This window comes from Antrostomus carolinensis, unplaced genomic scaffold, assembly GCF_000700745.2.
Source record: "Antrostomus carolinensis isolate BGI_N321 unplaced genomic scaffold, ASM70074v2 scaffold13626, whole genome shotgun sequence".
NCBI classification, from domain to species: domain Eukaryota; kingdom Metazoa; phylum Chordata; class Aves; order Caprimulgiformes; family Caprimulgidae; genus Antrostomus; species Antrostomus carolinensis.
This window is the reverse complement of record NW_010321242.1, coordinates 54475-67325: the sequence shown is the minus strand read 5'-3', so window position 1 is coordinate 67325 and position 12851 is coordinate 54475. Positions and strand designations below refer to the sequence as shown.

General features: G+C 41.5%; 1 protein-coding gene across 1 annotated transcript in view; it reads right to left on the bottom strand.

Moving 5' to 3' along the window:
* Window positions 1-645: 645 nt before the first annotated feature.
* The window catches only part of LOC104526421 (mitogen-activated protein kinase kinase kinase kinase 4-like), a gene marked incomplete at both ends in the record, with an annotated part of 62816 nt that continues 50610 nt past the window's right edge, over window positions 646-12851 (bottom strand). The window contains 6 exons of the mRNA XM_010169868.1: window positions 646-758; window positions 2229-2296; window positions 3129-3260; window positions 7323-7475; window positions 11093-11245; window positions 11979-12143. Coding sequence (XP_010168170.1) covers window positions 646-758; window positions 2229-2296; window positions 3129-3260; window positions 7323-7475; window positions 11093-11245; window positions 11979-12143 — 784 coding nt within the window. The remainder of the gene's footprint in view (window positions 759-2228; window positions 2297-3128; window positions 3261-7322; window positions 7476-11092; window positions 11246-11978; window positions 12144-12851) is intronic.

Genomic DNA, 12851 nt, shown 5'->3' with positions numbered 1-12851 from the left:
ATTTATGAATATATTGAACAATACCGGTCCTCCAAAGTTGCACTTTGCTTTAATTGGATGAGGCTATTTCTACCTTTTACCTTCTTTTGCCCTTTTTTTTTTCTTTTTTGCAGTTCCACTGTCTTTCTGCAAATAAAAGAATATTGGAGGAATATTTCATAAGATGGTGTACACAGAGTCTTACGCTTCCTTCAGCCAGTACGTTATTAGAGTGCAGATATATTAGTGAACAGTAATTGCTCATCTGTATCATCTTTGTGGGCCATGTAAAAAAGCTATGCAGAAAATGAACAGGTGAACATTAGTCTTGAATTCCACCTGTATGTCTGTAATGTTGGCTCTGCTGAGTTTCAATGGTGTCAATAAGTGCAACAGAACTGATTTTTTTTCAATTCTTGAGGCAATTCGTATTTTCTATATGGAAATATGTTCACAGTCACTTTTTGACTCAAAAGAGGAAGCATTTATATTTTAGGAATATGGAACCATAAAATACAGAGGGCTTTCAAAAGCCTATTATCAGAAGACATTGTTAAAAAAAAATGGCACCATTTGCCATGCAGCACTTGACACCCTGCAGAAGCCAGTTTCATGTGATAGGAATTTTTCACATTTTGACTGATGAATCTTTGACTTAGAAATCACCTGAGGTTGACCGGCTGCTCTGATGAGATCCCATCTCCCACTGCTTGTTGCCAGGAGTGCTGCTGCTGTTTAGCTTCAGAGCATGTCCCCCAGGGGATGACTGATGAGTGTTGCTAAACAGAAAGACAAAAAGCAGATCAGGCTATCTTGCATGGAGGAACACAGACTAGAATGGACCTCCTAGGCCACTGAATTATGGCCTGCTGTTTCTGTATGACATAATACTCCTGATCAACAAGAATTTTATATTAATTGCTGCTCCAAGCAGGGCCACCCAGTAGTGAGAGAAGAGGAAGGAGGGGACAGTTTCCTCTGAGCAGCCATTCTGGGAGGTTAGGGATGCCCAGGTCATTACAGAATATCCTACTATATGTACTTCTCCATTAGTCTCTTCAGATCTGTGTCCCTCTTGATTCCAGAATCTCATGGCTTTTACAAATAATGAAACCTGTTCCAGTACCATCCTAGAAGGTATATCACCAACCACTTACGAATGGAGAAAGGACAGTAGAACAAGCTGCCAAGCCTGTGAAGTAAAGCAGTGGCTCACCCAGAAACCCAGGCTTCAGAAGCCACCACTTGTTAACATTGTGGTTTACTTACATGTTGCTTTTCTGCTTTGCCTCCTATAATTCCTAAGTAAAGAGCACTTAGGGCTCGACTTCACTTGAAATTTATTTCAGATGATGCTTCTGACTTTGGCTCACCAGAAGCGCCGCACATTATTTTGTTGCATCAGCTACACCTACTTTCCTTTTGAATCTCCGCAACTTTATTTTCCCACAGAGTTATATTCCCTGATTAGATATCCAGTGGGGCCTACCCTTTACTACTGAGTGCTCTGCATTCTTGGCCTTTTCTCATGTGATATGAAAAAAATACACATAGTCTCCCTTGAGGGCAGACTAACTCCCCTTTGAAACCAATGGCACTGATGTAGAGCAACCACAAGAACATACAGGCAGCCCTTACCAGCACCACTCCCACCGGTCATCATCAGTGTCAACAGGCTAGGATCTCAAGTACCCTGCACCTTCAGCAGCCACTTACTCTAATGTGAAGGGAAAATAAAGCATCACCACATCACAAGTTAAATGCACAACATGGTGCCTATCAACTGGGAAATGGATGCGCAACTTGCATGCAACCCAGTTGGGCCTGCCAGATAGGCTGAACCAAATGAAACTACTCATTGCAGGAATTATTACAGATGGAACAGCCCTTATATATTAAAAACACTGCTTTCCAGCAGAAGACAAACTACCTTGTATGAACAGGAGGAGGAGATCTAGAAGAGGCTTGTTTCCTCTTTAAATCAGTTATGTTAATCATTAAGAAGAAGCTGGCTTAGACACCTCCTTCAGGCTTCAGACACTCCTTCAGATCAAGAAGTTTGATTAGTTATTTTTGTGGACAAACTGACTCAAAAGACAAAATAATTATAACTGCTACTAAATGAGGTATGAACCCATGTCATTTTGGATGTTACTGAGGTTATGGCTTTGTTTTAAGTAAGTTTGCTTTATTTTTTCTATTGACAATAAATCAGCATTAGTATAAGCACAAAACACTTAAAAGCTTACCTTGAAAGGCATCTCTGATGGCCAGGCTGATCCTTGCTATAAAATTTCGAGGTTGTCCTTTCCGGAACCTTAAGGATTTAATAAAATGTTTTAAGGGTGCTACTGATATTTTAGACTCAGTTAATAAACCTAATGCTTACTCTGTATCAATGCAAAGATAAGACTAACCAACATAAATGAATAATGCTTCAGTGGGACCTGAGGAGAGGTCTTCCACATTATCAACATTGAAGGTGCAAGTCAGCAGCAGGTGTTTCCAATTTGCTCCAAGCCTATGCAGTCTATCAGGGTGCAAACTGCAAGTGGTTTGCACCTTTCCTTAGAGTCAGTGTTATACTTGGTCAATATTTAAAGCAGACAGGGAAACACATCTGCAGTCACTTAATACAGCTTTCCCTAGGTGGTGGATTACCTTATGTTGCTATCAAAGGGCTGGGGGAAGTGAGAGACACACACACACACCCCACCCAGCTGCCAAGTAATAAAATGAATACACACACAGGCACATACACATCCCCACACAAATATGCTTACACTTGGTTTTATAAATTATGTTAAAAAGAAAAATACACCATCACCTGAATTACAAACTAATGTAGCTTTTCCGCAACAAGCCAGATTTTTCACAGAAGGGGCAGCTACAAATACTTGGTGTAACAAAGGAAGTGATCTGCATTTGCGGATCCCGCAGGTATGTTAAACGTACACATAAACTCAGAACACTGACCTGCTTATAAATGACTATCTGCTTTCTAGGTTATCAAGACCAAATCAACATACAAGCAATGAGATTTTCACTGAGTTTCAGGAAGTTCAGAGGATGGCTACTACACAGCACAAGGGACCTGAGTGGAGTGCTATTAACCACCAGCAGTGCCAAACACCCCGAGTTTAACATACCTTTGGGGGTTCTTCTTCATTTTGACTCATGCTCCAGAATACGTCATCCTGCACGGGGCTGAGTGGTGTCGTCAACATATCTGACAGTGAACTGCTGTGGTACACATCCTTACTAGCCCGGAAATTTTCACACTTGAAACAAATGAAATACATGTTGAACTGCACTTCCCTGCCCGTGTAACACGTTCCACCTCAACAGATACCAATGGTTCTGTTTGTGAGATTAAATTTTTAGTGAACATACAAGGACTACTGGTTTTGGATACAGGCCTGTTCACCTCGTTCACTGTGAAGTAAGTTATTCATTTCCAGCATTTTAGCATGTTAGGCACAGATATTTCAAGGTGAAGGGTACAATAAAAATAAAAACCATCTATGCTGTACATGTATCTCCCCTCCTTAAATCTACGGAGAAGCTAAGAGGTCATTGGCAATGCAAAGAGAACTAGTTAACTGGATGATGCAAAAATGAGTCTTAAGTAAGTGTATCTCATTCAAACCTGACCAATGCTTCCATTTTAGCATTATATAGTATAATCACTTGGGGAACACCCCTCCCCTAAGTTAGATGTTGACTTCCAAACAAGTCTTTGCAACCTCACCATCAACCTAGAGTCAATGAAGACAAACTGCCTGCTGGAAATGCTTCCAGCTCTCCTGTGGTTATGAGGGTGCCCTGGCCCTCCTCTGTAACAGATTTTTGAATTACTTGAAAAAAACAAACCAAACCAAACCAAACTTGAGAATGCAGTAAGAAAAAAAATGAGAAACTAGGCTCAGACTACACCTCATGGATAGTCATGTCCAGGTGCTCCCATTGACTGCAACCACCTGTGTTTAAAAGATACTTTCAAAGGTATCAAATTAGAGCATTATGATAGCAAATACCCTAATCACAGCAGGGACTGAGGAAAAAATCAGATCACTAACTTACAATGGCTTCATTCCAAGGGAAAAAGAAGTAAGCAGTGTAAAACTCAAACTAAAATACCCCAAATTTGGTCCTCTGATTCCATCTGTATTTAAAAGGGGGGGAGGGGGGAAGAAAGAGGAAACAAGGAAAGGTCTCAAATTCTACAAACTAATGTTCTATTACACTGGCATCTTCCAAAGGGGAAGAAAGGCAGAGAGCTAAAAACGTCAACTGAATGTACTGATCCTCCCTGAAATGAGAAATCCTCTTGGACACAAGACCAAGACAGAACACACAGAAGCACTGTGTGAGCTGGGCCCATCTGGACAGATTGCTATGCTAGAACCAACTTGATGTTACAGAAATAGAAAAAAATGTTAGACAAACGCCTGAAGCTATACCACTTTGTGCTTTATCCTGTCAGACCTCCCATGCAAAGCAAGACCAGGGCTCTCCGGAGACACCCGCAGCCAGCAGGAACGCCACGGGCTGACGTCCTTCCCACGTCCGGAGGGAGCCCGTGCCCCGGCATGCTAACACACCTCTGCTGAGAGGCACTTCCTTCTCAAACACTCAGCAAGACCAGCATCCCCACCACTTGCAGGCCGAAAAAAGAAGCTAGCAATTTTTGTCTGAGTCAAAGTTCAAACTCGTGTGTCCCGATTGAGTTACTGCAACCCAGATCAGAGACAGCTGCAGGTCAGTTTCCCCAGATAATGACTCAGATTAATATTTTATTGATTTATCAGCCCAATTTATAAAATTCTCCATCTCCTCAGTCTCAAAAAGTAAAATACAGTACCTGAGATCTGTGCACAGCTTTTCAATAATATAATACGATTATGAACTCCCTATAACTCTACAAGACTAATTATTTCATGGGAATAACGTTAAAAATCACTTAAATATTGACAGGTAGTAATTCTAAAACTATTTAAAGCTGATAAACATTCATTCGAAGGTCCCATCACAACCTCCCAGACCAGCATGGTAAATTCAACTGTCAAAAAACAGTTCTGAGAAGTTCACCTAGTTAAATATTCAAGTGCTTTTTCTGCCTTTTTTGGGACAATACGTTCTGTTAACTCCCTTTACAGAAAACAGCTTTTTCAGCAGTTATAACATCTCATAATCCATGTCCTTTCATTTTGTCAAAATTACTTTTTTTGTCCAATGTGATTGTCACTAATAATAGTTTTTAGTTAACCAGAATTATTTCAACAGTAGTGTTCCCTTGAAATGATTCATTGTGGGTACAGGAACAGGCTTTATAGCAAGTGTATTATTATCAGAATATAGGAAGATGGTTTTTTTCCTTGCCACTTTTTCAACAAGATACTTACATTTCTTCCTAAATTCCAGCATTTGAGTCCTGCAGACTACCAGAAAACTACTTGTGCTTAAAAACACAGATGAGCTTTGCTGAATCATGTGATAAGTGACTGGGTGAATCCAAACTCTGCAGATAGTGCCCACATACTTCCTTTGGGCAGAGAGAGACCAGTAAAGCCAAGAAGTCACCCCTGCTTTTGGATGATTTCTGTAGGACCTACAAGACCTTACAATTCCACAGCAAGACAAGAATATCTCAGATAACCTCTAAAATCATAGTGTTTGGTATTCCCCTTAAGTTTTACAGATAAAATAATTTGAGGTGTGGGGGGGAATTAGAAAACCCTCAACAGTGATTCTAAATTACAGAGACTCAAGCCTTATTTTTTTTTTAATACTGAAAGAACAGCAGCTCCTTTCATGAACAGAAAGCACAGGTAGACAAAAAGTTACCTACTATATGTCTTCAAATCATAAATGAACACCTAACAGAGCTAAGGAAAAGGACCCTTTGCTCCCTGAAATTATAACTTAAGGTGATATAGTATAAGAGACTGATTTACTAGAGTTAGTTTAAAAAGATTTAGGAGCAAGAAGTTTTAAAAAGACAGGCTGCACTGCTTTTTGAAGGATGCCTGTTACTAACTTGAACTGAAGTGCAACTGTTGTTATAAAACAGTGTAAGGAAAAGGATTTTCAACTTCTGAGCAGATCTGCTCTAGGATACTGGCTCAATTCATGACCTAATGCACAGCTAGTTTTTCTAATATTGTTAGCTTTCTTGTTCTGTTTCAGCCACATTACTCCAGACAATAGAGGAGATCTAGCTAACAAATCCTACAGGAAAACTACAGTCAATTCAAAAGTGGAGTTCATTTCAGAATCGAGCTAAATTCCTCCACTAATCAGGCGGCAGGAGACGCTGGGCAGAGAAACACACTCAGTGACTTCGTTCAAGAAGTCTCTGTGAAATTCTGCAGGTAGCCCAGCACAGCTCATCCCACACCACCACAACCAGAGCACCAGATGTGCTACCACACTGCAGCAAGCACAAAACAGGTACAAAGCAGGTGGAAATGATACACTCTGATCTGGTAATATCTCACATTTCCCTTACAAGACAGACAGGATACAAGATACCGATAATTCATGTTCCCTGCACCTCAGGGGCTGTGTTAAGATTTCCAGTGAAATAATTCTGAGTGAAACTGCAGAAAAAAAAGTATCTCCTCTCCAACCTACTTATTTCATACATGTGAAAGAGTAGGATGTTGAAAGGAAGCAGAGTTTTGGACACACTGTGAGAACCCTGAATCACCACCTCTCCCAGACTGGGTAGAAATAGCAGCAGATAAAATGTTTTGAGAGGTTTCCAATGCAGAACTTTATCAGAGTGCTTTCACTGTACAGCTACTGTTTAGGTAACACTTCTACCACTAATATTGAAATTTTTCAAGTCACAGACCTTTTGGGGTCTATCCAAAATTTCACTGCATTGGCCGTTATTGCATCTCCATATACTTGTAAGATTATTTCATAAGATCACTATCAATGCCTTTTGCTTATATGGTCTTCAGGGATAAAAATTCTGTCTTCTATGTTGTTTTGTAAAGTGCCACATATATTTATGGCACCATATAAATAATACACCATCCAGAGACCACAACAGCGCAGTCATTCATGCTTTCTGTGAAACATCTGAGAGTAATATAATGGAATCAACAATCAAGCATCAAGTATATAAAAATAACTGTTATCCAGTCCTAATCTGCAGTGCCTAGGTATAATTCCACATAGAATTTAGCAGCATGTAGTGGCACTAAAACCTCCTGAGCCAGTTTGCACAGGCCTCAGTCATTTGTGCCAAGAGTGAAGGCAATCAGGTTCCTGAAGCGCTGCTCCCCTTAGGAGTCACCCACGCTTTCTCCTCCCCACCTCCAGTACCATACCTGTACTAACACGGCTCTCTGTGGCGCGGGGGTGCAAGGGCTGGAGCTGCTGCCAGATCCCATCCTGGCATGTGGGGTGGCTTCATGCCCCAGCACCGCTGGCCACTGGAGGGATGGCTGGATGCTGTCACTTTTCTTTTGTCGGTCCTCAGCCTGAGAGGGAGAAAAGCAACAGCATGTTGCACGGTGAGCCTTGGGCTTTGCAGCCTGGATGTTCTCCAACAGCAGTACAGTGTGCATCAACTCTGACGGACCTCCCCATCAAGGGGAGGTCAGCCCTGGCATAATATGAACCATTATTGCCTCTCCATTTGCAACCCTTCTTTTTCCATTAAGTTTCCAAACCGCAGGAAGGAAAAGGGCCTGAGTTGCCATGTGCTGTATTCTAGGCCATCCCGCTTGCTGCAGGCTGGGATTTTAGCTGGGAGGAACCATCTGTCTGTACTTACTTACCTTTGACAACATGCAGCCTCTTTTGCTGTGTATTTAATACCTTCTTCTACAATGTTGACATTACTGCGTGTTGCTTTCTACTTTAAAACACTTTAAACACTCTATCTTTTGGTACGTTACTTGCACTGTGGAAAAGACTGAGGAACAGAAGGAATAAAGGTCCTTTTATTTCCTGAAGGTCTCGCTCATTACAAAAATCTTTAGCCTATGGTTTTGACCCCATTACTCTTTCCAGTTTCATTCAACATGACTAATTCCCATTCTCTAATGTAAATCTTTAGCATATCCTCCAATTCAGCAGCTTGGAAACAGCTCTACACAGTATACTAGAGATTAATGCCATAAAACCACCCAGTTATCTGTGTCTGGGTCAGCATTTTTAATGGTATCTCTCACTATATCTGGATGTTTGTGCCTATGTCAGGAAGATAAGCATATTCTTAACACAGCCCAGGAAACTGCTGAGGAGATGGAAAATTATTCCACTTAGTCTCACAGATCTCCATTGGGAGAAAAAACAACAACACTCCCCCCCAAAAAACCCCAAGAAAACAAAAAACACAAGCAACCACAGCCAAACACCATGGAATTCTAGCCCCATTGAACTCGATTGTTATACTACTCTTGAGGCCAGATCCTCATTTCTTACAACTCCTCATAATGAAAGACTAATTTTACCCTAAGCAAGAAAGAAAATATAAAAACTAGATGGGATAATTTACCTACCACCTCTGTGCTCAAAGGGTGCTTGCATGCAATATATTACGATTCAGATGCAAACTCATGCAGCCAACACCTTGGGCTCCCAGAACTGACACCAGCCCCTCTCCAGGCACTGAACTAGTGCAGTGTCAAGCCGGAGCTGGGAGTCCTGGCCTCTCAGTTCATCAGCTCCAGTGCTGGTGGGACCAGATACAGCACGGAGTAAGCTCACATCTGCACGCACCAGGGGAAACTTGTGACAAGGAGCCCTCAAAAAAGGGTTCTGTGGCCCCAAACATTAAACTTGAGACTTTGGAGGGATTTAGGGTATTTTGTTTGCTTGTTTGTTTTTAATGCCTCAATGCAACAATAATTCTGGAGAATTTTTTATATCAATAATTGGTCCTACAAATGCCACTGAGCCCTAAAAAGTATGCAAACAAACTTGCTCTTGAGTAGGCTGTCTCTGTCCCTGTCTAGATGTCTCTCAGAGAAACTAGCATCTCTTCAGTGTTCAAGGCCAGGCTGGATGAGGCTTTGAGCAACCTGGTCTAGTGGAAGGTGTCCCTGCTCATAGCAGGGGGGTTGGAACTGGATGATCTTTAAGGTCCCTTCCAACCTATACCATGTTATGATAATAAACTAGGAAAGATCACTGTCAACGAGAACAAATTCACTGAGTTATCACTGTTAAAAACAGTCAAAACTTTAAAACATTTTTAAATTGCTGTGAACAACTATGACTGCTGATATAATAATGAAGTCTAAAACTTCAACCAAAAATGCAACCCTGTACCACTAAATATGATTTTGGTGAAAGAATTTGCAACTCCCAAGTTCTAAGATTAAATAAGTAATATTGTAAATAATTTATCCTTCAAACTAAAGTGTATGATGGTAGCCATAACAACAAGAGCCTCATGCTGCTGTGAACCTAAAAGGCAGGCAGCGCTTTATCTGCACCTAGCGATATTTATTTCACCACTAAATTAAGTTAATGGTGACCGCACACTAAATTCCATAATACATTTCTTTGTGCTACAAAGGGGTCATTTACAAAACACATGTCAAAACCAGAAATAAGTATTTAAGCTGACATTTTGCAGTTCTTTTGACTTCTAACTACAATGAAGTAGAAAAGAAAGTTAACTCAACTGAGTTGCGTTTTCTCCCCACCCGCTGAAAGCCTAGCCAAGTCAAAGCATTTCTATTGGCTTTGACGTTGTGTATTTGGCAAAAGCAGCTTACTCCTCTGTCCACACCCAATTTACTCCCCAGCTAGAATAAGACCCAGCCCTTCACCATCAAATAAATGCTGATTTCAAGAGGAGTCCATTCAAATTTCAGTAACATTTTGTTTAATCAGTCAGTGCAATAAAGCCTTTTGAGCTAGGGCATTTGGTTTTTTGACAGTTAAATTGTACTTCATCAAAACTATTCCCTTGCTTTCACAAACTGCTGCTCTAACAGGGATATCTTCTTCTAATATCTTTTGTTTTCCTGATTTCACATTGATGCTTATCTGTTTGCAGACTCTATTCAGTTATTAGAATTCATCACTTCAACAATCCTAGCAGTTTCATTTAACTGTTTATCAATTGAGAAAATCTCAGCTAAAGCAACCAGTTGTAGCATGCACACGCGCACACATACACACACACACACACGAAGAGGTGATGAAGAGGGTACTTGCTTAAAGACTGCAGCAAGATCTTAAGAAACAGGGCTCTGCATTTCTCCAACATACATGTACATGACCTCTCCTCATGCCTTTGCTTGGGTATTTTGGGAAGATGCTTTGCTATGAATGCAGTGACCATCACATCCACTATTCCACTGAGACACAGCCACCTAAGGAGGCACCTGTGAGCTGCTGAGATTTTTGACATCAACCCAGACTTCAGTAATAAAACAAATCGTACCAGCTGTAGAACTGAGCTCACAAGTTGCGATTATATAAAAAAGAAAAATAAATGTGCTAGGAATGATGAGATATCATATGTGAAATGGACCTGCAGCTTTTCACAATATGGTAACAATAAGCAGAACAAGTTGGTGGGCAGAAATACTTTCAGAGTTAGCCAAATAGCAAAATGGATTAAAACTCTTAATCAAGGTCTGTATGTGGTTAGCCTTGACCCATCGAATCTTATCTACGTGAAACCCTGGAAGACAAAGAACAAGAAAAGGCATCGCAGGCTGACCTTGGGGCACAGAGATCTGTGCTTGTGAGACATGATGCCATTCTGTGCCTGGGTCAATTTTGTGAACCCTAAAATCAGGCAAAGACATCTATTAAACCTCAGATGATACTACCTTAATTTATTCTTCTTTGGAAGACAAGGGAATGACACCTGGTTGACCAGAAGGACATTGTTTCGCCATTCACTAGTCAAACCTTTATCTGAACTTTAGTTGAAGTGACAGAGCAACCTTTCCTTTCCCTTATCCTCTACATTAAGGGAAACCAAAGGCTTTACTGTAGCATAAGCGTGCAGTAAGACACAGGTCAAGCTCCAGATTTAGGTTTAAAGATCAGTCTCTTCTCTGCTTCAGGATTACCACAGCATCACAGACTGCAAAGCACCAAAATGCTACACTGGCCAAAAGAGTACCTCTTTGCTTGTGCTGCTTGATGAAGGATGCACTGCTGAATTTGGAGGCTCCTTCTTCTTCTGCTTGTGGTCATGCTGGAGAGACAACAGCTGTGTCTGATCTTTGGGGAGAGTTCGATGCACCTTCCTGTTTTGCTGCACATCTTCCACCTTCTGAAAGCAAAGAGTGATGAACTCAGAGAGAACAATGCCTTGGAGGACAACCAAGTTGACCACTGGAAATACTGGCTTTTCAAAGAACAAACCGAGCACAATTCCAGCAGGGCTGACAGAAGAGCCATAATCCTGAGCAAATGGAGGAAGCATTAAAGTGACCCCAAACACTCTGTGTTTGGCTTCTGAGACAGGACATCAGAATTATTTTTTTTTTTCATTTTACTTTTCCTAAAACCAGAGGGCTTTAATCAAACACTCCATACTTTTGTTTGATTGCAAATTATTTTGCTGATGAAACATTAGAAAAACATTGTGGCCAAGGTGCCAGACTTGACAATGAGACTTCAGCATTAAAACTAACTTCTGCTCCACTTTTATTTGTGAAAAATAAATGGTCTTGGCTACAACTCAGACTGAAACTGGAGACTGGAGATTTAAGCTTAGGTTGAGCTGATGCTGGGAGCTTTCAGTGTAAAGGTATTTTAAATTAGATTCAAGTGACTGAAGACCATTTCAGCATGGAGAAACCGCAGGGACAGAAATGGGAGAGGCCCTGTCATTGCTGTAGATAAGGAGGATGACTCAGTAATCTGAGAAGAGGAGGCAGTAAATACATTAAAAAAGTCCCTCTGTGGTCTGTGACTCAGAGGATGGGAACACCTTCAGGGAACTGAGAAAGACATCTACAGGAACAGGGAGCTGTGAATTGCTGTCAGTGAACACTCCATACCTGCTTCTTTTCTGATTTCCTCTGTCCATCTGCTGTGAACCCTTCATCTTCCACAGCCCTTTTGTCTTCTTTACACCTCTCCTCTTTCCTGTGAACAGCCTTGGCCTCGGGCCACCTCTGTTCACACTCCTGCTGCCTTCGTAGCTCCTGCTCTCGCCTCTGATGCTGGAAGAGAGCCAGGGAATAGCATTGCTTATTTTACTTTACTCTTGTATCCACCAATTACTTATGCCAGTGTTCATTAATGACAAGCCCCACTCCCTGCTATGCCGTCACTAACAGGTGACAGTGCAGCAGCAGCAGACAGCCACAAGCTGCCACCACAGTGACTGCCAAATCTGAGGTGACACCTTTTCCCTTTTGGCAGCCAAAGGCAGATCTGATCTAGTTGAAGATGTACCTGCTCACTGCAGGGGTGTTGGACTAGACCTTTAAAGGTCCCTTCCAACCCAAACCATTCTATGATTTGCCATTCATTTAAGTAGGCATGTAAGATCTCTGTGACAGCTGGCAGCTAATCTAATGACAAATGTCTTCCCGTCATTTCGAGAAGGAAGGGTTTTTCCAGAGCCCCCTCTGTGTTGCTGGAGCAGCACTATGCTTCACAAATGCCAGCTCTGGAGTGTTTGCACAATGCTTGAATTTCATCAAATACTCATGAGAAGAGACACGTTGGTGATTTAGCAATGCCTTCAACACCAGAGCGTGTCAGACAGCTGAAAAGGCAGCAGTTATCTTGTAACATCTGAAATGGAAGCCGAGTCAGGACTCTTGATCAGCCAGACTCCAAACTGGGCAGCATACGTGAGCAAGAAATCAGGATCTCTGCCTGGGCTTCCACTACCAAACTCAAGCAAAATGCCCTTCCTCTTC